We start from the raw sequence: 23,641 nt of genomic DNA on the forward strand, positions 1-23,641 counted from the left end.
AATACTCCTTTCACACCAGCCTATTTTCCCAGGTTGGCCCCGGGAACGACCTAGGGCTAACGCTGGTGTGAAAGGGTCCAGGCCAAAATCCCGAGACCAATGTCCTGGGATTTCAACCATGCTAGCTAGGACCAGCCCGGGATACAGGCCGGTGCAAAAGGTACTTATTCAGGTTCCTGGCCGCAGTGCTGGAAGCAAGCATCGCATGCACGCAGCCGCTGGGGAAGCCGACCGGTCTCTTCCTTCCTGTTGATGGACGTGCTGCTGGCCCGTTCCCGCCTGTCCTTTTTGGTGACCCATCGCCCCACTGCATTGTGGAATTGGGGATTGGAAGAGGCAATACAATGTCCGGCGGGGAGTGCTGTCCTTGAACAGCAGCTGTGAGCTTCCAGGAGGTACAGTACACAGCTCCTGGTCACAGCGCCCACTACCTACCTCACACCAGAAAATGCAGGGACTAGGCTGGTGTGAAAGAGGCCAACCCGGGAATGTCCCTGCATGATCCTGGAACTGAATTCCCGGGTAAGTCCCTTCATTTTCTTGTGTGAAAGGTATAACTGGTATGCTTCTGCTATTGTTTTCTAGTGAATTAGATTATCCTGTGTGTAGTTAGAGCCAGACGGCAAGGATTTGTTTCTGTGTTTGATTCACTAATATAACTGTTTGAGGCAATTTGCATCAAAGTATTGGACCTGTTTGTGACCTCTCAGTTGCTGCACCTTACCTTCTACCCCAGGAGAGGGTACCTGTCAACTATTTTTTAACTATATATTCGAACTCCCACTTCCCAGAATGGAAAAGATATTTAGTACCGTAAGGGGCACTCGTGACCGTAATAACTCACGGCAACAGCATAAATAAGACCCAGACTGTGTATCGACATTTTGGGCTATGATGCCATTTATTTGAGCGCTCTCTCTCTCGTGCGCTCTCTCTCTCGTGCGCTCTCTCTCTCGTGCGCTCTCTCTCTCGTGCGCTCTCTCTCGTGCGCTCTCTCTCGTGCGCTCTCTCTCGTGCGCGCTCTCTCTCGTGCGCGCTCTCTCTCGTGCGCTCTCTCTCGTGCGCTCTCTCTCGTGCGCTCTCTCTCGTGCGCTCTCTCTCGTGCGCTCTCTCTCGTGCGCGCTCTCTCGCGCGCGCTCTCTCTCGCGCGCTCTCTCTCGCGCGCTCTCTCTCTCGTGCGCGCTCTCTCTCGTGCGCTCTCTCTCTCGTGCGCTCTCTCTCGTGCGCTCTCTCTCGTGCGCTCTCTCTCGTGCGCTCTCTCTCGTGCGCTCTCTCTCGTGCGCTCTCTCTCGTGCGCTCTCTCTCGTGCGCTCTCTCTCGTGCGCTCTCTCTCGTGCGCTCTCTCTCGTGCGCTCTCTCTCGCGCGCGCTCTCTCTCGCTCTCGCTCTCTCGCGTGTGTATAAATATATAGAGAGATAGATGAAAAGGGCACTCACCAATTTTTGTAAAATCTCAAAGACGTTTTATTTATCAGGGAAACTGACATACCAACATCGACGTAACGCGAGACAAAATTATCTCTCGGTTTATTTTGTGCCAACCTGCCCCCCTCAGCCATTTCGGACCTCTGTCGACCATTACAAACTTTGTCGTAAACTAAGACTGAGGGAGTTTTTCAATAATAAAGATAACTCTCCGGATAGTCCTTTATTCAAACTACCAAGTATGTTTGATCCACCCAGCTCTAATCCAAGCATAAAGACGTTTTTAAGGATTACGGACTGCTCTAAAGAGCCCGACATCCCTAAATAGAAATCTCATAACCTCCAACCTTTGGAATGTGAAGTTCTTGATGGCCGACGAGTCTCTGGTCTTCCGTCAGGCAGACAAAGGAGGGGCGTTGGTCATCCAGGATTGGGCCGATTATGATAGGGAGATTACACGACAATTAAATGATACATTGGTTCACCACATCCTCCTGGGGGGATCCAGGTGTGAGGATTAAGAATGAGGTTGATCGATCTTTGGACTTTGCCTTGTTGGCAGGTTGGATAGATAGAAATGGTTGAGCCTGGCTCCACATGCTCCACAATGGCAGCCAATAAAGTGGGGGCGTCCCGGGTGTCCACTTTTGTGGCGAAGCACTGCCCAGTCTCTCGGCAGATGCCCCCAAACACCCACTGTTGGGGTAGCACACGGCCGACATGGGACTTCCGGCGGACAAACAGTGTCTCGTCGACCTCCACAATTTTGTCAGGCCCACCGATGCGCCGCTGGGGCTGAGCCATCAGGTCCATGAGACAGGCCTCCCTCATGTACTTGTTATATAGTACGGTGGTTTTGGGGGAGATGCCAAGGTGCCGCTCACAGTAGTCGCCGCTGGTCAACTCCTCGGCCCAGTTGAAGATGAAGCGGATGATATTTACATATGACATCCGGCAGCCGGGAATGAAGAGCCCCGCACGGAGACTGATCTTCTGGCGGCAGACTCTCACGTGGCAGCGCCAGTTCCCCTCCTTCTTGCTGAGCTTCATGGGATGCCCATTGCCACAAGTAGCTTCCTTGGGCAACAGGTTATGCTCCTGGAGGAATCTGATAGCCTCTGCCTCCGTCTGAGGCAAGGAGTACATGGACACTCCAGACCCAGATGCCATGGCCATCGCAGGAACAGCAGCAGAATCAGCAACAGGCAGGATTAGCAGCAGGCCCTCAATCAGCAGCAAAGACAGAAGCAGGGTCTCTGGAATCACTCTGAGTCAGCAGCAGAATCAACAGCAGGGACAGCAGCAGAGTGTCAGCAATCAGTAATAATCAGGTCAAAACGCAGAAATCTCTAAAGCACAGCTCCTCTCTCTCACCAGCCAAAACAACCCACAAAATGTTGTTGAAAATGAAGGGCTTTTATACTGTGAGAGGGGGTCAGTGTCAGACAAGGGGGATGTATCCTTTGGTGTTATTGACCAATAAACATGTGTCACTATGCAGACACAGGGGGTCGGCCTCAGACAGTGTCAGACAAGGGGGATGTATCATTTGGTGTTATTGACCAATAAAGATGTGTCACTATGCAGACACAGAGGGTCGGCCTCAGACCCTTTGTAATTGACCTATAAAGATGTGTCACTATGCAGACACAGGGTGTTGATGTCAGACAGGGTCATGTAGTGTGTTGTGTACAGTATTTAGTGTAAACATCAGTAAGGAGACTGTGTTTATGAAACTAGGCAGACTAAGGGCCATTCCAACCTATTGCAGATGTTACTATGCAGATGTAGGCCCATTCCAGCCTATTACAGATGTGAGTGTGAGCGGGAAATCGCTAAATCGCGGTCATCTTGGGCACCCAAATAACACCCGCGATGCCTCAATCACCGCGATTTGACATGGGGACGATGAAAAATGTGAGGAATCAATGCCATCGCGGGCATCGCGGGCATCTTGTACACCCAAATAACACCCGCGATGCCTCAATCACCGCGATTTGACATGGGGACGATGAAAAAGTTGAGGCATCGCGGCCATCGCGTTAATCGTGGCTGGCCAAAAACACCCGCGATGCCTCAATCACCGCGATGCTCGTGATTTTCGGCACGTCAATCGCGATGACCATCGTGGGCGCCCATCTAGGTAAAGAGTACCGAATTATTTTCTGTGCAAAGAAAAATATTTTTTACAAGCTACTGGCATGGCTATGGGGTCCAATTTGGCCCCAGCCTATGCCAATTTGTATATGGCCAAATATGAGAATCAATATATCTTCCCTACATATGATGCACACATCTTCTATTATCGAAGATATATAGACAATGTGTTCCTGATTAGGCTGGGCACTGAGCAGGAGCTAGAGGACATGATTTTTGCACAACCTGAAGACACCCATTCACTTCACGTTTTTTTTTTCTTTTAGTTGTGGTAATATAATTTTTTGGGATGTGACATTATTTCGCAATGGACCAGGGCCCTTATTCTGGTTGGTGCGGCCAGAGCCGCACACGGGGCTCCGGCCGCACAAACCAATCCCCGCCCACCCTACGGATCGCCACGGCCGTCCGTACACGGACGGCTGGCGATCCGCATTAAAATGGTGGAGGCTACGCCTCCACCATGGTGGGAGCTGCCCCCTGCATTCGATGGTCGTCGACCATCGAAGGCAGGTCCGCACGCCGCGGCAGCTCCCGCAAGCTAAGACCACACGGACAATCGTCCGTGTGGTAGCTTGTATGGGGGCTGAAAGCTGACATCCGGCGACGTCAGCTTTCCGCCCCCATGAGTGGCGTCATGCCCTCATTACCATGCATACGCCCCGCGTTTGCATGGGAACGCCCATGAAACGCGGGGCGTACACATAGGGAAATGAGGGCATGATGCCTCTCACGCCCCTATCCGCCCCCTTTGCGGCGGACGAAATCCGTCTGCGGCGAAGGGGGCTGCACATGCGCAGATTCACCTCTGCGCATGTGCAGACCAAAAACATCGGCGGTACGGCCGCACGCGGGCCGTACCGTTCCGATCTGAATAAGGGCCCAGGTCTAGGTTCGAGATTGTTGCGTAAAGACACTGACCGAAATCAGTTACTTCATGCAACAAGTCACCACCCTCCGCACCTAAAAGAAAACCTTCCAGTATCACAATTCTTGAGGGTACTGAGAAATAACACTTCGGCTATTACCACTGATGAACAACTATTGGAGATGCATGCCAGATTTCTGGAAAGAGGCTATTCTAACTCTACTCTCTCAATATGCCTGTCTAAAGCTAAACAAAGATTTACCGCAAGTCCAGTAGAGTCTTCTGTTGTTGATTCATGTCCAAGACTGATCTATACCAACACCTTGACACAGATACCTACAAAAGAAAGCAGAGACTGACCAAACATTGGCCGATTATCTTGACAGACCAGGCATTTGCTGACATTTAAGCCTATACCACCAATGTATGCTTATAGACGTGGACGTAATCTCAAAGATCTAATTGGTTACCACCACCAGAAAAACGGGTGTTACAGATATAGTGACTGCACAACGTGCAGGTCACTCAATACTGCTTCCTCATTTACCCACACCCACAGTGGAAGAAGGATCCAGATTAAGCATTGCTTACATTGTAGCATGGACTATGTTATTTACATCCTCATATGCCCATGCAGCCTTTATTATGTAGGTCTGACTAAGAGAAGTTTTCGAGAGAGAATGACCTCAACAGACCTCAATAAGGGCAGCACTACAAACCAAAACATCTAATAAACCAGTTGCCAAACATTGCATGTCTCAAGGCCACAGCGTGGCTAGCCTTCGGTGCATGATGATCGATTATGTCCCAAAACCTATTAGGGGTGGTGACCGTTACTCTATGTTGAAGAATAAAGAATCTAAATGGATTCACGATCTGGGTACTTTGTACCCTCATGGGCTCAACGAATATAACCCTCTGTCTATTTTTCTGCGATACCTTTTTTGATAAATTTTTGCATTGTGTCCTTTTGGATTTTTTTTACTTTTGAAGTCGATTTGGGTGTCTTCAGGTTGTTCGTTTTTATGTTCTTTTTTTGTATGTATGTTATTAAACTGTTTCTATGGTTCATTATATGTTAATTTTAAAACAAAATTATTTGTGTTTTCACAACCTTATATAAATTAACTATAACAATTACAAAATAGATCTTTATATATCTCTACAAAAATGCTATAAAAAGCAAATAATTAAAAAATTATTTCAAAAAAGGATTTATCCACTTATAGAGATATGTTATATTATATCTAATGTTTTGCCTTTGTTTGATTTTGGTGTGTTTGTAAATAGTGTTATTTTCATATTGCCAGTATTAGTGCTGCCACCCGGGTTAGCTTGTAACCTGCCCTCACCACTCTGTATTTGCCAGATGATATTGACACATAGAATACTAGATACAGTTATTTCACACAAAGGACCGCATTCCAAGATGGCAGCCATCTTTCTTGGACCGCATGTTTTACATCTGTTTTACCACCATATTGTTAAGAATATTGCAAATTGACTTGTGTCTATGTTCTTATTGCTTCCATATTTGTAGGTGGTATTTACCTTTTGAAACAGTGACCACTCCTTTGGAACGCACAGGCTATTTCCGCCTGGATCGTGTGGTACGCACAATAAGTGCTTCTGGTCCGGCGGCACCTGAGTTGGTCTATGTGGTACCTTACTCCACTGGCGGTTTCCGGTTGTTGGAAAGCAAATACGTCACTTCCGCCGGGTCTGCATGGAACGCAATGCGGTCTTCCGGCCCGGCGGTGTTGAAGATTAGTGGCTAGTTCTCCATGAAATGCTGCTTTTATATGGCCGCTTTTTTATATACATTAGCGGTTTTAACGCATTACGCAATTAATCTATTGACCTATTAGAGTATCTCTTCCTGGTTTTTAATGGCTAATTGATGTGGTGAGTACATGGACAGTGAATGATGTCACTTCCTGTCTGGGTGTATAAGCTGACCCGGTGAGGCAGTATAGTTGTATCCTCTCTAGAGGATGGATGCAAGGTTGCTCATTAGAAGTTGCTGATTGTAAGGCTATACCTTATCCTGATGATGGTCTATCATAGACTGAAACGTTACGTCGATGTTGGTATATCAGTTTCCCTGATGCAAATAAAACGTCTTTGAGATTTTACATAAATTGGTGAGTGCCCTTTTCATCTTCCCTATACTTTGTTATTTGGTCATCAGTAGCAGCACCCCACTTACCAGTGGATATGGTATAGAGTGCGGACTACTTGAAGAAAAAAAAATATATATATATATATAATTGGTTACGCCCACATTTTTTAAAACAGCACTGTTAGATACAATATGCTGATTTCCACTGGACACGCTTCTTATAAGAGATATAAAACAGAATTCTTAAGGGGCATACACACTGGGAGATCTGCTGAGCGATCTGTCAGGGCCAGTGGTTGCCAGCGAGAACACTGGACCTGACCAGCGATTTATAGACTTATCCAGCATGCTGGGTATAAATTGGCACGAGATAGCCACCCCTACGCACGGAGTGATGTTGGGGCATTTTCTAAGCGTTCTAGTGAAGTCGCTTAGAAAGTGTCCTGAAATCTCCCTGTATGTAGGCCCCACTACACTCCCTTGTCTAAAATTTAATTAAATTGAGACTTTTATGCTTGGAACCAGTGGTGGCTCTTACCTCTGTGGAGGAGGGGGCTGCAACTATGCTGGGCAGCCCCCCGTGGCCACCCCTGCTGGTCCAGCCTCTCATTGCGGGATTGGCACATACGCAGTAGCTTCTTTGGTTCTGCGCATGCATCGGCCCCCAGTCTCTATGGGCTGCTTCGGCAGCAGTCCATAGTATCATATTCACGGTCCTGGGTCCGGCGCATGTGCAGTACCTGGTTTTTATAGGTGAAAAAATGGGACTTATTGAATACCCCCTTTGTCTTCACTTTCACATCCCCCTGACCCTTGGGCAACTTGACCATTGCATACAGCCCTCCAAGAACCTTTGTAATCTGGCTGGATCAATAGGTAATTGATGAGACCTTGTGTAGTTTCTTGGCTTGCGAGCACCTTCCAACCTCCAAAACTTTTTTTTAACTACGGTATGTTTTCAATTGTAAAGAACAATAGAATATGCTGGTGCTATACCATTAACTGTAAACTAGAAATATTTATTCATTTTATTTTTGTAAGTTTACCGTTTTTACTGTGGTTCACGTATTATTTTTACATCTCAGTAAGGGGTCCATATTCTGCTGATAGCACTTCTTCATTTCTTCAGTGATTTTTTTTTTTCCCGTTTTCACCTCTGAATTGTAAATCTTTATTGCTTTAACAGGCACTTGATATTAAAGTGGTGCTATAAATAAAGTGACATATTTTATATAGCACACTTTCTCCAACAGGACTCAAGGCGCTATACAGACATCAAAACTATTTACAGTACATTTTAGATAGTACAGCAATAGATAAGTCACACAGACTTCAAAGAAATCCTTGCGAGCACAATGTAGTGTTGGTGCAGGCATTTTGGATAACTTCCACGAGTAAGGTAACTTCCTCTAACAAGGTACCAGATGAGTGCAATGGATATCTATACCAGGTTGAACTAGATGGACGCAAGTCTTTTTTCAGCCTTACCTACTATGTAACTATGAGGCAGCCATCTTGGGTACACTGTGTAGGATTACCCTGGGTGGAATAGGTTACCACTAGAAGAACTGACACAAAATGGGTTGATTGCAATGTAGAGTAGGGTCCAAATAAGACAGTCAGGTCCATGTATTTTTCATCCCATCCACAAATGTACAAGATGAGGCAGCCATGTTGGGCACACTACGAAGGTTACACTGTGGGAGATGAGCCATACAAGGGCCCAATGTGTATATATAGGAAATATATGATATACAGTGTATGGGAACATCCACGTGAAGCCATCCCACCTGCAGAGGAACCATCTGAGTCACCAGCTGGGTTGCACTGCATAGGTCACTGCTGGCAGGGTGTGCAATCCATGGAGGTATACATCACAGGAATAGCACATGGTGAGGCTGAAATACATTGTTGTTGGGGGGGAGGGATGACCTCTTAAAAACATCTTTGCAGACAACCAACGAAAGGGTAAAAATTTGTGAATAATTATTATAATAGTCATAAATGTCCTGGTCTTCTGGGAGCAGTACGGGGATATGCAGTCAGTGGATAGACAGTGTCTAGGTTGACACTCACTAGGTCAACTACTAATGGACAACTGTGACTAGGTCGACGCTGCCAAAGGGTCGCCATGAGTTTTTCATGATTTACTTTCGTAATTTATTATCCATGTGGGATATATATATATCTCCAAAGAGACCGCACTCTGCCCTTGTGGACAATGATAGGGGGGGTTCTCCACCAGATGAAATGAACATCAGCATATATTGTAGAAGAAATGGGCACTCACCAAGTTTAAGGTTTTCAACTTTGTAACTTTAATGCATACACAGCATTATCCATTCCTACGTAACGTGATGTTTCGGTCTCCTTGAGGCCATCATCAGGAATTAGTATAACATGTCAGCAACAGCATCAAACAGACAACATGGCATCCATCCTCCAGAGAGGACACACCTCTCTTGAGGATGGATGCCATGTTGAAAACCTTGACCTTGGTGAGTGCCCATTTCTGACCATTTAGAGCTGAGCAAACAGTTGGGAAAAGAAGAGGGGTGGAGGGGTCGGTATAATATAGTGGATTGTTTTTAGTTTTTTGTTTAACCCTGTATGTGACATGTTCGCCCTGTGTTGTGCTGCAGTCTGGTGATGAGCTACAGTACTTTTTAAGGGATAGATCTCAAACCATTTTGACCAGAGTTAGTGTAAGTATAGGGCCATAAATACGTATAAGTGACCTCGCTTCATGTATCAATGGGCACTATTGAGCTAACTGGCCTTTGTTGATTACAAGCAAGAATAAACATTTTAGGGAAGTTTTTGGTTCCAAACTTATTAACATGAAGGAGACTCAATTGAAGCCTACTTGAATACTTTTAAGCAGGGTTTACTGCCATAAAATCTGGTCTGACCTTTCCAGATGTGGGCAAACTGGTCTAACTACCAGATTAGACTTTGCAGTGCTGCAATATCATTGTTGACAGTGACTGTTTCTGTAAAAAGATGATCAGATCAAGTAGTGAAGAAATGTGGTTGGTCATAAACACATGGGATGTTAGGAGAAAGTAAAAATGTCATTGAAATTATTCAGTTCCTTAATTATTCATGTCACAATAATAAGTGCAGATCTTTAAATGTCTTGAGGATGTTAAATGTTCATTTGCTAAGGCAGTTGGCATATGAAAATACTGTAAACGAACCACTGTCAGACTATTACAACATTTAAAGGAGTCTGCATGGTATTTGTGTGACAAAGGGTTAGTAGTGCAAACCCACTTATTCTGTTCAGCTAAATTCAAATCCCCTGCTTTCCAGTACATGCTCACTGCTAACTCCGAAGTTCTGTTGTCACTGGGGAGCAGATACTGTTTGGGACCTGACTCTGACAGGAAGCCTTGGGTTACTCCTTTGAACCGTCTCAAACGACATCATACTTAAATAAGCCAGTTTTATCACTGTCCAATAATACTCTGTATTACAGTTGTGTAATATGGTTTAACAGTGGTGTAGTGAAAAAGTGTCCCGATAACGCACCAGCTCATCGTTTAGTAACAGTCAAGTTACAGACTGGGTGGGGGGAGATGTATAAAATACACCTATCGATTTGTAAAAATCTGGTCCCGCTACTCTGTAATATCATGGTGAAGTGAGCGCTTCTGTATCCCCCAAAAGGATTATTTTCACTTCAGGTGATAAGGAGAGCAGTTACATCCTCTTTCTTTGGCTCATCTTATCAGCGTCATCCTCAGGACTGCGTATATGCTGACGCACTCATTCTCCCCAGGTGGCTCACTGGGCATGCGTGAGATCTTGCTGTTATCACAAGATCTCCTGTGCAGCCTGGAGCGTTCGCTTCAGGCGGTACAATGGTCAGGGGTGGTGACTGTTCATACATTTGCCCCTGTCCTTTACTGAATAACGTTGCCTACATACATGGGGGAGAAGCGGTATAATTTCACATAACATATGCTGATTCCGTTTCTCCCGTATCCCATCCTTTAATAAAGCTCCCCCTGGGTTTGAAAAATGACAGTTAGGAGATGACTGGCTGGTGCATTATCACCGGCCATTTTATCACTTAACCAGGCTTAATAAATCTGCCCCACAAAGGCAGAACATTTATTAAATGAAGTTGAACATAAAAAATTACTTAACTATTGGATAATAAAATAAGAATCACATTTTTTTTCAAAATAGTTTATTAAAATAAAAGGATTAAAATCTAGACCTTGAATTTGCTCACTGCCTTTTGTCCTTTTTTGTATGGGAGAATGTAAAAATATGCATCCTAATCAGGCTTACACAGGGGGTGATGGGAGCTTTGTGCTGAGCGATCTAGCATCGCTCAGCACACAGCGCTGCACCAGTGATGAGTGCTGATCGATCTGTCACTACTAGCGTTCTTAGGGCCAGATGTACTAAGCTTGGAGAGTGATAAACAAACAGCCAATCAGCTCCTACTTTTCCTGTCGCAGGCTCCTACCTTTCATGTTGCTAGATTTGAAAAATGATTCGCTTGTTTTTTACTCTCCATTTTATCACTTTTCAAAGCTTAGTAAATCTGGCCCTTAGAGAGAGAATACGGCCAATGAATTTAAAGATCTAGCTCGGCGATAGCGCTGCACATTGCTATGGACCCCACACACACACACACACAGTGATTTGTGCTTATTTCTAAACAATCTATTCAGATTGCTTAGAAAATATGCAAAAATCTCTACGTGTGTAGGCCCCATAACTCTAATCAGATTGGTTTTCTGGTAAAATGAACAGTTTTTGGTGACTTTCAATGGCATGGTGGTCTAGCTTGATCTGATGGCTCTACAGTTAAAAGATAAAGTCGATAGATCAACCAAAAGGTCAACAGGTAAAATGTAGGCCTTGCTTTAGGTCTCCAGGTTCTATTCCCATGAAAATGGTTGACACACATGGTCGACCTTTCCCTCATTTACCATCTATGTGGACAATGATTGGAAATAGTAATTTGTGGGAGTGACGTGATAGCAGAGTGAGACGTACAAGATTCCACTAATTTGACCCAGATATGGTGTAACATACAAAATGACACACGCAAACATGTTGACTCTTTGTACATGTTGTTTTCGTCCATTTGGCATCTACCTATTGACTGTCTTTTTACTGTAGATTTATTGGACCACACCCCTCCAGCCTAGCCCCCTTCCTATCTTATGAAATAACCATAGGAGGACTGTATGTTTACGAATATAGTTTTAATTGCACAGTATGGTGAGGTGGGGTGGAGGGGTTTAAAAACAACTATTTCATGACCCACCCGTCATTGAAATGATTTTAAGTCTAGTCAGAGCCATCATAATTGTATACTACAATACATAGTACATATTACTGTAATATGTTATAGTGTAAGAATTGATATATTATTACCAAAAGTTTTTTCAACGTAGTTAAAATTTAATTGAGATATGTATTAAGGGCTGCAGACATGCCCCTAATACATATCTAAATTTTTAACTAAGTTAAAAATATTTTTGGTAATGTATCAATTCTTACAGTTCAGTAATTATAATTAACTGTCATAGCCTCAAGCAGTAATTAAATATATCATGAAAAGTCTATTTATAGTATGTGGCTTTGGCATACACAGACATTGTTAACTGTTACAGTTATTAACCTTATTTCTTTGATGTATTCCCTTCTTTATATTATAATCTATAGGACATGCTGGATTTTACAACTAGTATCTCATTTGGGACTCCAAAATGACTGTACATCTGCTGAACCCTGTGAAGTAGTGGCATATTATCTGCTCCCAAATAAAGCCATCCATTCTGACTAACTACAGACACAACTTGTTGATACTTTCTTGCTAAATGATCGGATTAATGATCCTTCTTGCTAAATGATCAGAATGCCACCTTCAAATACAACATCCTTCTTCTTAAGTGTTCAGAATAACACCTTCAAATACAACATTCTTCATGCTAAGTGTTCAGAATAACACCTGCAAATACAACATTCTTCTTGCTAAGTGTTCAGAATAACACCTTCAAATGCAACATTCTTCATGCTAAGTGTTCAGAATAACACCTGCAAATACAACATTCTTCTTGCTAAGTGTTTAGAATAACACCTTCAAATGCAACATTCTTGTTAAGTGAACAGATTGACACCTTTTATATATAACATCTTTCTTAGGAAGGTTAATGGAAATCACATAGTCAAAATTGTACATAGCCATGTGTATGCATTGGCTAAAGGTGTGTACACACGGGGGAGATATATTGCTCAGGGTCTCCTTTTTCATCAGCGACCAGAGATGGTCGCTGATTAAAGGGAACCTTTGACGGAGCCGCAGAGGTAATCAGCTGGTCGCAGGAACAAGCTCCTGCGACCAGCGATTAGAACGAGGTTGAAAACGGGAGCGCGCACCCGGCGATTTATTGTTGGTGCACACTCCCATCACTGGCAATATGGTCACCAGCGACCATATTCCCCGCGATATCAGCCCCTATCGCAGCCGTGTGTACACGGCTTTAGACCAAACTAGGCAAATGAACAGGCGGAATGGTAGATTAATTCTTTGTATAAACAATAAATTCCCAATTTATACCTGGGGTATGAATTAGCTGAATTTTATATGAAGTTCTACAAGCACTTGTTATATGGTGTCCTCTAATTAGTGTGGTGTATTATGCCCACATTCTGAATGGGGTTTTATATTCCGTGTCAAAGCATTGACACAATCTGCATTCAAGAACAGTAAAAGTCCAATTTTTGGCTGACTAGAACTATAACGCTCCAGATTCTCCGATATAGCTACTGAATGCAGAGTTTTACCAAAATCCTCGACTGCAGTCCATTCTTTAAGGTTATCCATGTTCAAGTCCAAATGGTTAAATCAAACTGAATCAAGTACTAATTAAGTCCCCTTTACTCACACATGGATATCCTTAAAACCTGGGCTGTAATGGCTGAGTTTGAAAATCTTTGTACTAAAGAAAGTGTTAAACCAATTTGCTTATTGCCCCCCCCCCCCCCCCCTTCAAGAGTAATGTAAACTTAGGATAATATAGATACAATTATGTAGTTGTGTAAAGTGATATTATATATGTAAGAGGGGCCTGATTCATGTCGGTAAACCAAAGAAAAGCAATTAACTTTGTCTGGAACAAGTGATGTTTCCATGCAACACAGCTCAGTAATTATATGGTCCCCATGTCTGTGCTCCTCATTAGAGTACATCTAGTTTATATATATCAGTACTGTTACTGGCTGTGCAATCACCATGTGGCGCCGCTGAATGGCTGCCTGGGTACTGCACAGCTCGGTAAATATGTTCCCCATGTCCGTGTCCCTTATTAGAATGCGTCTTGTGCATATCTGTATGTGTGATGTACATTTGTACTGCCATTGTTGCCTGCTCCTTGTACTGATAACCCTTTGTATTGCAGTATGTGCATTGTTATTTTTATTGTCTGTAAAGCGCCTTGAGTCCTGTTGGAGAAAGTGCGCTATATAAATAAAACTTACTTACTTACTTACTTACAAATAGTTATATTTCTGTGCAGGGTAAATACTAGTTGCTCTTGCATGTAGCCCACAAATGCTTGGCGGCTATATTTTTACACTGGACTTTACATTTTAAAACACCCCACCCAAATGTAACGCTCTCTGGACATGATAAATCTCCTCCACCTGCTGTGCAACATGGTTTTGCCTAGTCTCTTGTATTTTTGCTGTACTTGCACCCATAAATCAGGCCCCACGTCCGGCCCAGATTATAGAAGACATTCTCTTGCACAAGCACATTGTTTATTTGTGTCATTTCTTTGTTTGTACCACTCTTTTATTTCTACATATAGCTAATTCACTACTAGTCTCAGATTGACTTCTGTACGTTACTACAGTCAATACATTTTATTGTACTTAATGATACTAAGATGGTGCACAACTCCAGATTGTAATAGGAAAGAGGCATCTCTAATCCTTTTTATTTATTTATATATATCTATATCGAATGATAAAACTACTTTTCTACTGATACCAAGAATCTGGAGTTGTATACCCCGTTGTTTAATCACTGGGGTTTTCCTGTTTGTTCTTTTCCCTCTGGGCTCATGTCCCTGAACTTTATATCTTCCAGGTTCCCTGACACAGTCTGGGCAGCATACACACAAGTACGTATGTGTTCCCTGCAAATCACAATACCCAGAAGTGTGTGTGTGTGCAAGCATATGAACGTGTTCTTATCTTGTGTGGCTGTGAAATGACATTCTCAGTATTATATATCATACTTGTCCACAGTGCCACAAGTTGTTAGTGGTCCCTTTTTGGGTAGTCCCCCACACCCATGTTGAGTGGCCGGATCTCCTGCTTTTTAGGTAGTGCAGTGCTGATTGTAAGGCCTGGGGCTTTGAAATGTGTCATTTAGGCCCACCCTATACTGCCTTACAGAGTTTTGGGTATGACCTAATGACCGCCCTGTGCCAACCCCTAGTTGACCAGCAGTGTCTCCTCTCTGGTCTTCTTTCAGAGAGGAGACATTAAAAGTAGGCAACTGTTAAATATACAGAATAAAGTAATAGCAAAAATGCCTCTTTTCAATGATGGAGATAATAAATAAATAACTCCTTCAGTTGTCAGATGAGAATCCTTTCCAGTCAACTGGGAGTTTTGAGACACCACCAACACCAGTTTGTGTCTAGAGCGTACTGAACTGAATGTCTTTATTCGGTATATGTTTTTAGAACAAGTTTCTATACGTCACTAATACCAGTTTCACATCGCAAACACGGGTCCAACCTGAGACTTCCAACCTGGTTGGGACCCTTTTAGTTGCACTTTTGACCAGGGTTATTGCTGGGTTGGCATCTTTTCAGTCATCCCAGGTCAGCCATGAAAACACGTCATGTATGTCATTTTTAAATGAACATGTTTTTGGCTCAGAAGGGGACAAAAGGAGAGGGTAGAGCCAGCTCACAGCATTGCAGCAATCATGGCCGACAGAGCACAAGGCTGGAGCCCTTACTTCATGCTTGCTTCTATTTCAGCCAGTGAGAGCTATTTGAGAAGGTGGTTACACTTTTGGGCAGATAGGGCTTTTACCTGACAAGAGCATCTGCGCAGGAGGCAGATGTAAACAACAGAATCTTTGACAGTGTCAGCTGCCTGGCAATCTCTGCCTCGCCACTTATTCTCAGCAACTCCTTCACCTCTTCAGGACTCCAATTTGCCATGGCTGTGTGTGCAGGAAGTAAGCAAAATCCTCTCTGCTGCACTCTGCTGTCCAGGCACAGGCTGCTGATATCATCAGACACACAATGAGCAGCCAATAAGCAGTTTACAATGAACCACGGGTTGAATAACCAGGGATGGACCATTTAAGGGCCGTTTAACCCGGATCCAACTCGTGTATAACACTGGGTACTTGTGGAGTATCACGGCTCCCATCGCATGCCATATGTAGTGGCATGAGATGGCATGCGATGAGATGCGATTTTTACAGTTTTTAAGCTATTTTTAGCAAAAATCGCATGCAATCAAATCGCATGCGTTTTTGCACTGCATCCAAATGCATGGAAATGTGTAGCAAACATGTTAAATGCCCCCAAATGTCATTTTTCAGTGTACCACCCCCACTATCAACGCCAACCCGAAGCGTGGCGAGCGCAGCGGTACGCGTCCCACGACCTTTTCATACCCCCACTATCCACGTAGGCGTGGAGTTGAGAATAGAAAGTGTGGCGAGCACAGCGAGCCACCGAGCCCGAAGCGTGGCGAGCGCACGCAGACACCTGTGAAGCCCGCGAGGGGACGCGTATACCTGCGCTCGCCACACTTTCTATTCTCAACTCCACGCAGACGTGGATAGTGGGGGTATGAAAAGGTCGTAGGACGCGTACCGCTGCGCTCGCCACGCTTCCGGTTGGCGTTGATAGTTGGGGTGGTACACTCTGAAAAATGACATTTGGGGGCATTTAACATGTTTGCTACACATTTCCATGCATTTGGATGCATTTCAGTGCAAAATCGCTTGCGATCGCATGCGATGCAATTTTTTAGCATACGATGGACATCGTGGGAGCCGTGATACTCCACCAGTACCTAACACTGTTTATATCCTGGATTGAAATTAAGGGTTGTTCAACCCGGGATATTGAATAGTGGTGCATTCCAACTCAACCCGGCAATAACCAGGGTTATTTTGGCGATGTGAAAGGTAAGAAAATACATGGGAAATGCTGAATCCCTAAGATAACTAAAATCTAGGAGAGGGCGGCTATGGTAAAATCCAAATGTTAAATGAAGCAGAAAATTTTGGATTAAACCAAATTACAGACAATTGATATAATAAGACTTTTCATTCAAGCAGCAGTCACATGGGGCTACTCATAACACACAACAGAAAAAAACAAAAGAAAGAACAAGACTGCTAAAGTAACAAATATACTTAATTATATAAAAATTATTCTTATTATTTCTTAATTATTAAATATAGTTGTTACTTTAGCACAGTCTTATTCTTTCTATTGGTTTTTCCCTGAGATACCTGTCTTGCTCCCACATACTCCCCATCCCGGCACCTGGCTGTACCGCATTTCTGTCTTCTGAAGGCTACTTCATGCTTATCTATCTTTCAGTTTGGGTGCATGTCTAAATTACTTTCACAAAAACAATGTCTGAATTACTTAGAACTTTCCAGCATATATGGGTTAATAGTACAAATTAGCTGCTGTAATATTGGCTGTCTCTATAGTCAATTTGTTTGAATTAATGACAAGCTCCACTTTTTAATAAACCTGGAGTAACATTTGCAAAATAGATCAAATGGCTACTGTATATGTATATTTCTACATAAACTCCAGTAGCCCCTTACTTGGCCATATTACCTAATTTGCACTATGCAGCTCAGAAATTGGGGAGCATCCATACAGTAACAACTGTTAAAACATATTTTAGTAATTTGCATTAAAGAAATGATCACTTTACATAACATGCAAATACAGATTTGATTATGAAGTGGCAACATTTTTTTTTGTCAAATTTTTTTAAATTATGAAACACTCAAGCAAAATGAGTTATTTTTGTTATTTAGTTTTTGTGATTTTAGAGGCATATTTATTAAGCATATTCAATAACCGCATAATAGCCGGTCACTTATGTTCTTTGTGATTTTCAGCCTAACCCTTGTGGGATACGGGGTTAGACAGGGGGGGGGGGGGGATACTTACCTCACCTTTCAGAATTCCCTTATCGGGAACCAACAGTCATCCCTATGTATCTCCCTCAGAGATTAAGGTATATATTACTGGAAAAATTCAAGAAACAGCGGTGGTTACACAGGCATACTGGATTTATCCTTTTAATCATCAGAAGCTGGTTGTGCATTCTATTCGCATCAGTTTGTGATTTATACTCATTGTATTGGAAAAAGTCACATGTACAGATAGACGCTCTTCGCTACAGAATCACATCAAGGTATGGAGCGACTAGAATGGCTGCTTACCACACAGAGGCTGGATGTATTTAGACATATCTGTAGAAAGTCTATTTTTAAGTATGGATGCCTTTTAAAAGCAGTAGCAAATAGAGAATGAATGGCTTCACATAAAATCTGCTTAATTGGAAATGCATTGGCATGTGCTGTATGAGGAGAGATACATTGGTAAATTTAAAATATGGAGTTCCCATGGTGAACGGCGAAGCCGTAGCTCAGCTCTTCCATTTATTCATTTTTATGCCTCTGTAGATATATTTTCGCATTCTATCATCTATTCCACAAACCCCAGGGTCGGTGTAAGGCTTTGCAGCACCCTAGGCAAATCTTCAACCTACTGCCCCCTCCCCCATATTGCTACCAATACCCACTTTCCATCCCCTTAAGGCATACTTGCCTAACATTCTGGTATGGCAGAGCGGCTCCCAAAAATCAGGTGGTCCTCCCAGCCCCCCAGGAAGTTGGGCAAGTCCCCTGCTTTCCTTGGAGGCCCCCCCTCCCTTTGCCATCCACAATAGAGTACAATGAGGAGGGGGCAGCAAAGTAGGGAAATAAGCCCCAAGGGAATGTATGGAAGTGAGGTCTTAGAAGTTCCACAGCAGCCACCTGCATTAAGTACAACAAGGATCATTATAGACGTCCTTGATTTTTCTGAAAGGCAGACTTGGCGACACCCCTTAGATCCCGGCGCCCTCGGCAGCTGCCTAATGGTAGAGCCGGCCCTGACAGGCCCACAATATGAACTTGAGCCAATGTCCTTCCTGCTACTCCATGTTTTTTTTTATTTATTATTTATTATTTCATCAAGGATTTCAAAGGGGGATAGATAAAGCACTAACCAATCAGCTTCTGTCATTTTTTAGACTATTTGCTCCCTGTATTAAGAACTAAGGTGGAAGGATTGCTGTAATTTCTAATAAAAAAGTGAAATTACTTAACTGGTTAACAAATTTTTATTTATTAATGCTCTGGCATATAAAACCAAATGGATGGAGACCCATTCTGCATTTTGGAGGCCAGAAAGGAAAGAATAAGAAAAATAAAGAGAAAAAACTTTAGTTGAATTATGATAATATCCAATACGCACCAATAATGTGAGGTGGAGATTTACTAAGCAGTGGTTTTGTGCCATTTACAGGCTGACACTACTTCACATGTGGATTTCATTGCTCTGATAAACATACTAACCTGTGGCTTCTAACATTTACATCACCTGGGCATAGTACAAACAGTCAGGGAAAAGGTTTTGGTTTTATTATTTTTTGACTTGGCTCTGATGGGTGTTTTAGCATTTTCTTTGAGCAGAACAACAACAACAAAAAATAACATAAGTGGAAGTCAACATTGACTTTCATTTGGGTGGAAGCAATCATTTTATAAAGGAGCTAATTTGAATGTAAAATATGAAGAAGCCAGTATTAGTACATTTTCCAACAAGGCATTAAGAATAAAACCCTTTGAGTGCCAAGTGAATATGTCAAAATAGGTGTAAAAATTGGCAAGCAAACCTTTTTATTCATCATAATGACCTGTAATGTTTACTTTACATAGGAAATATAATAGTGTTTTACACAACATTTACAATCATTTTAATTTATATAACAAATGTGAGCGATGCTGGCATTTGTAGAGGATATTTTGCACATTTCTCAGAGATGTTGGTACTCAAAGGGTTAAGATGAGGAACCTTTGTCCAATCCTAGGGGCACCATTTGTAGTGCAAACGTGTGCCACTGGGGGTGTGGATTGTTAGGTTGACGGTCAATCGTTCGACTTCTATAGGTCGACAGGCAGAAGGCTGACACGTGGAAAAAGTTGACAAGTTTTTCATATACTTATTTTTTTTTATTTTTTGGTGTTAATGTCAACATGGATCAACATGGACACAGTATTAGTGTACCATGTCCACTTGCATGGTGACACTGTTGGCCTAATGACTGCATACTGTGTCACTGCAAGTTCCAACTATTATTTATTTATTTATTAACAGTTTCTTATATAGCGCACACAAATTATGCAGCGCTTTACCATTAGCACCTATGTACACAGGTCTGCCATCAGAAATTGTGGGAACTGGCACTGATAAAATAGGCAGGCCTATCACCCCCCTTGAAACCCTGCTAATGTACAGTTGTGTTTAAAATTATTCAACCCCCAATGCTGTAAAGGGGTTTAGGGACTATAGTGTACATTTGGAATTGTATTCAGAATGAAATCCTACAAGGACGTTTTAAAGAACCAAATGCAACCAAACTGACATCAATTGTTTATATAACACAGTAGTAAATGCGTATTTTGTGGTTTCTTCATTGCCACAATTATTCAACCCCTTAAAGACTACCACTCTGAAGAAGAGAGGTTAACTCTGGTGTTTTCAATCAGGTATTGAAAACACCTGTGGATGTCACCGAGCACCAATCAAGCATAATAAGCACCAATTAGGCAGCTTTAAAATGACTGTGATACTCAGCTCCTTCTAGACATTTACTGGTGTGGTTACAAACATGGTGAAGTCAAGAGAATGGTCCAGGGTACTTGTGTATTTTGGCGGCGCCCCCGATGTCCGTCGTTCGACGAACAGATCGCATCGCATCGCATGCCATGCACCCGATGGCATGCGATGCGATGCGACGCGATTTTGACCCCCTATACGACCAAAAATCGTATAAGCACCCTAAAGGGTGCTTTTGAGCACCCAAATGGGTGCTTACAATGTTAAATGCACCCCCACGCCACCCCCCACTATAAACGTGAACCCGAAGCGTGGCGAGCGCAGCGAGCCCGCGAGGGGCGGCGGTACGCGTCCTACGACCTTTTCATACCCCCACTATCCACGTCGGCGTGGAGTTGAGAATAGAATAGTGTGGCGAGCGCAGCGAGCCACCGAGCCCGAAGCGTGGCGAGCGCAGCGAGCCCCGCGAGGGGACGCGGATACCTTCACAGTTATACGCGTCCCCTCGCGGGCTTCACAGGTGTCCGTGGCGACGCGGACACCTGTGAAGCCCGCGAGGGGACGCGTTTACCTGTGAAGGTATCCGCGTCCCCTCGCGGGGCTCGCTGCGCTCGCCACGCTTCGGGCTCGGTGGCTCGCTGCGCTCGCCACACTATTCTATTCTCAACTCCACGCCGACGTGGATAGTGGGGGTATGAAAAGGTCGTAGGACGCGTACCGCCGCCCCTCGCGGGCTCGCTGCGCTCGCCACGCTTCGGGTTCACGTTTATAGTGGGGGGTGGCGTGGGGGTGCATTTAACATTGTAAGCACCCATTTGGGTGCTTAACATAGTATAAGCACCCATTAGGGTGCTTATACAATGTTTAATCGCATCGCATCGCATCGTATGGCATCGTATGCCATGTACAATGGCATACAATTTCAAAATTGTATGCCATCGTGCACTATCGTACGATATCGCGTCGCATCGCATACCATCGTATGTGTTATGGTATGCGATGCGATGGGCGCCGCCAAAATACACAAGTACCTGGTCCAGGAAGACAAGAGAAGAGGTGATTTGTCTTCACAGGAAGGGCAATGGCTATAAGAAGATTGCAAAGAAGTTAAACATACCAAGAGACACCATAGGAAGCATCATTCGCAAATTCAAGGCAAAGGGCACTATTGAAATGCTACCTGGTCGTGGAAGAAAGAAGATCCTGACTTCGACTGCTGTGCGCTACCTGAAGCGTAGAGTGGATAAAAGTCCCCGTGTGACTGCTGAGGAACTGAAAAAAGATTTGTCAGATGTGGGTATAGAAGTTTCAGCTCAGACAATAAGGCGCACACTGCGTAATGAAGGTCTCCATGCCAGAACCCCCAGGCGCACCCCCTTGCTGTCTCCCAAGAATAAGAAGAGTCGACTGCAGTATGCCAAAAGTCATGTGGGCAAACCACAAAAGTTGTGGGATAGTGTTCTGTGGACTGATGAAACAAAATTAGAACTGTTTGAGCCCATGGATCAACGCTATGTTTGGAGGAGGAAGAACAAGGCATATGACGAAAAGAACACCTTGCCTACTGTGAAGCATGGCGGAGGGTCAATTATGCTTTGGGGCTGTTTTGCTTCTGCAGGTACAGGGAAGCTTCAGCGTGTACAAGGTACCATGAATTCTCTTCAGTACCAGGAGATATTGGATGAAAATGTGATGCAGTCCGTCACACACCTGAGGCTTGGGAGACGTTGGACCTTTCAACAGGACAATGATCCCAAGCATACCTCCAAGTCCACTAGAGCATGGTTGCAGAGGAAAGGCTGGAACATTTTGGAGTGGCCATCGCAGTCACCAGACTTAAATCCGATTGAGAACCTCTGGTGGGACTTAAAGAAAGCAGTTGCAGTGCGCAAGCCTAAGAATTTGACTGAACTGGAGGCTTTTGCCCATGAAGAATGGGCGAAGATACCCGTAGATCGCTGCAAGACACTTGTGTCAAGCTATGCTTCACGTTTAAAAGCTGTTATAACTGTAAAAGGATGTTGTACTAAGTACTAAGATTGAATGTCACTTGGGGGTTGAATAAAAACTAATAATGATGTGAGCACAGAAAAGACATTTGTGGTTATTTCATTATAAACTTAAGTTTATATTTCTCTGACCTACAAGTGCCTCTTTCATGTAAATGTAAGCAAGATGACTGAATGATCAAAATCAATGTCAAACTGGCCAAAACATTCAATTTCAGTGGGGGTTGAATAATTTTGAAGACAACTGTAATAGACACTAGATGACTTTGCCCGGTTTCAGCATCACCCTGAGGGAAGGAACATATTCCCCCTCTCCCACAACAGCCAATCCTAAAGCAGCTCTAGCTTGAGTTGTTTGAGCATCTTACAGTAGCCTATTTCTCCTGCGCTCTAGCCCCAATGGTGCCTTTTTTCCTTTCTTGCTGACTTTCCGTAAGGGATTAGTGCACAGGTTATTCCCTGCTAATTGAATTACCCCATTGCAGTATGAGATAGATGGGATTATGCCCCATAGTGTAACACAACTGACTTTGGACTGATCACAGGAAAGAGGTGAATCCAGCCAAGTAGAGCTGACAACTCAGGAGGACTTAATCCAGGAGAGAGAGAGAGTGACACTGATGGACAGTCAGTGAATGGAGAGCAGAAAGTAAGAAATGTAAAGATTCGTACACATTGCTCGTTAACTACGGGGCCATGAAAATTGATGACCCGTGGGTAAACCCTTGACTATACTTAATGATATTGCTCACTGTCATGACGGGGACCCCTGTCGAACATGAAGTAATTGATGTTCCCATTAGATTGGACTGCATGATCAGTCAATCAAGGGTTATCATCATTAATCCGCAGAAGCGAGCATTGTTAACAACATAGTGGGTACACACTGAACAATATAGATGATTGTTATGGATATTTAATAATCAACAAATGAAGTCTCCTTGAAGATTTTTATTCAGCTAGATGTGTATACACAGAGCAGGCAAAGGCATAAAATTGCCAGCTCCTTACACAAGGTAGACCAATCAAAATAAACGATTAACAAGTCAATCGTGTACATATACCAAATACTGTAATTTGGAATAAAAATTATTATTAAAATAATAGTATATCCCCTAATGGTTTATTTCCAC

At 43.5% G+C, this 23,641-nt stretch overlaps 1 protein-coding gene across 5 annotated transcripts in view; it reads left to right on the top strand.

The window, feature by feature from the left end:
• The window catches only part of PRMT2IP (PRMT2 interacting protein), a 47,508-nt gene that overhangs the window by 9,315 nt on the left and 14,552 nt on the right, over positions 1-23,641 (top strand). The window contains exons 3-4 of one of the 5 annotated variants that reach the window (XR_014473479.1): positions 14,694-14,727; positions 17,841-18,028. The exons of 2 other annotated variants lie outside the window; for them this stretch is intronic. Coding sequence is in view for 2 of the 3 variants with exons in the window: in XM_083183719.1 (XP_083039845.1) it covers positions 14,694-14,727 (34 nt within the window). In the remaining variant the exon portion in view is untranslated. Of the gene's footprint in view, positions 1-12,265; positions 14,655-14,693; positions 14,728-17,840; positions 18,029-23,641 lie in introns of those variants that run through there. 2 more of the 5 variants (XM_083183719.1, XM_083183720.1) reach the window with 2 other exon arrangements.

The sequence above is a fragment of the Crinia signifera genome, chromosome 4, assembly GCF_055691185.1.
Source record: "Crinia signifera chromosome 4, ASM5569118v1, whole genome shotgun sequence".
Classification (NCBI taxonomy): domain Eukaryota; kingdom Metazoa; phylum Chordata; class Amphibia; order Anura; family Myobatrachidae; genus Crinia; species Crinia signifera.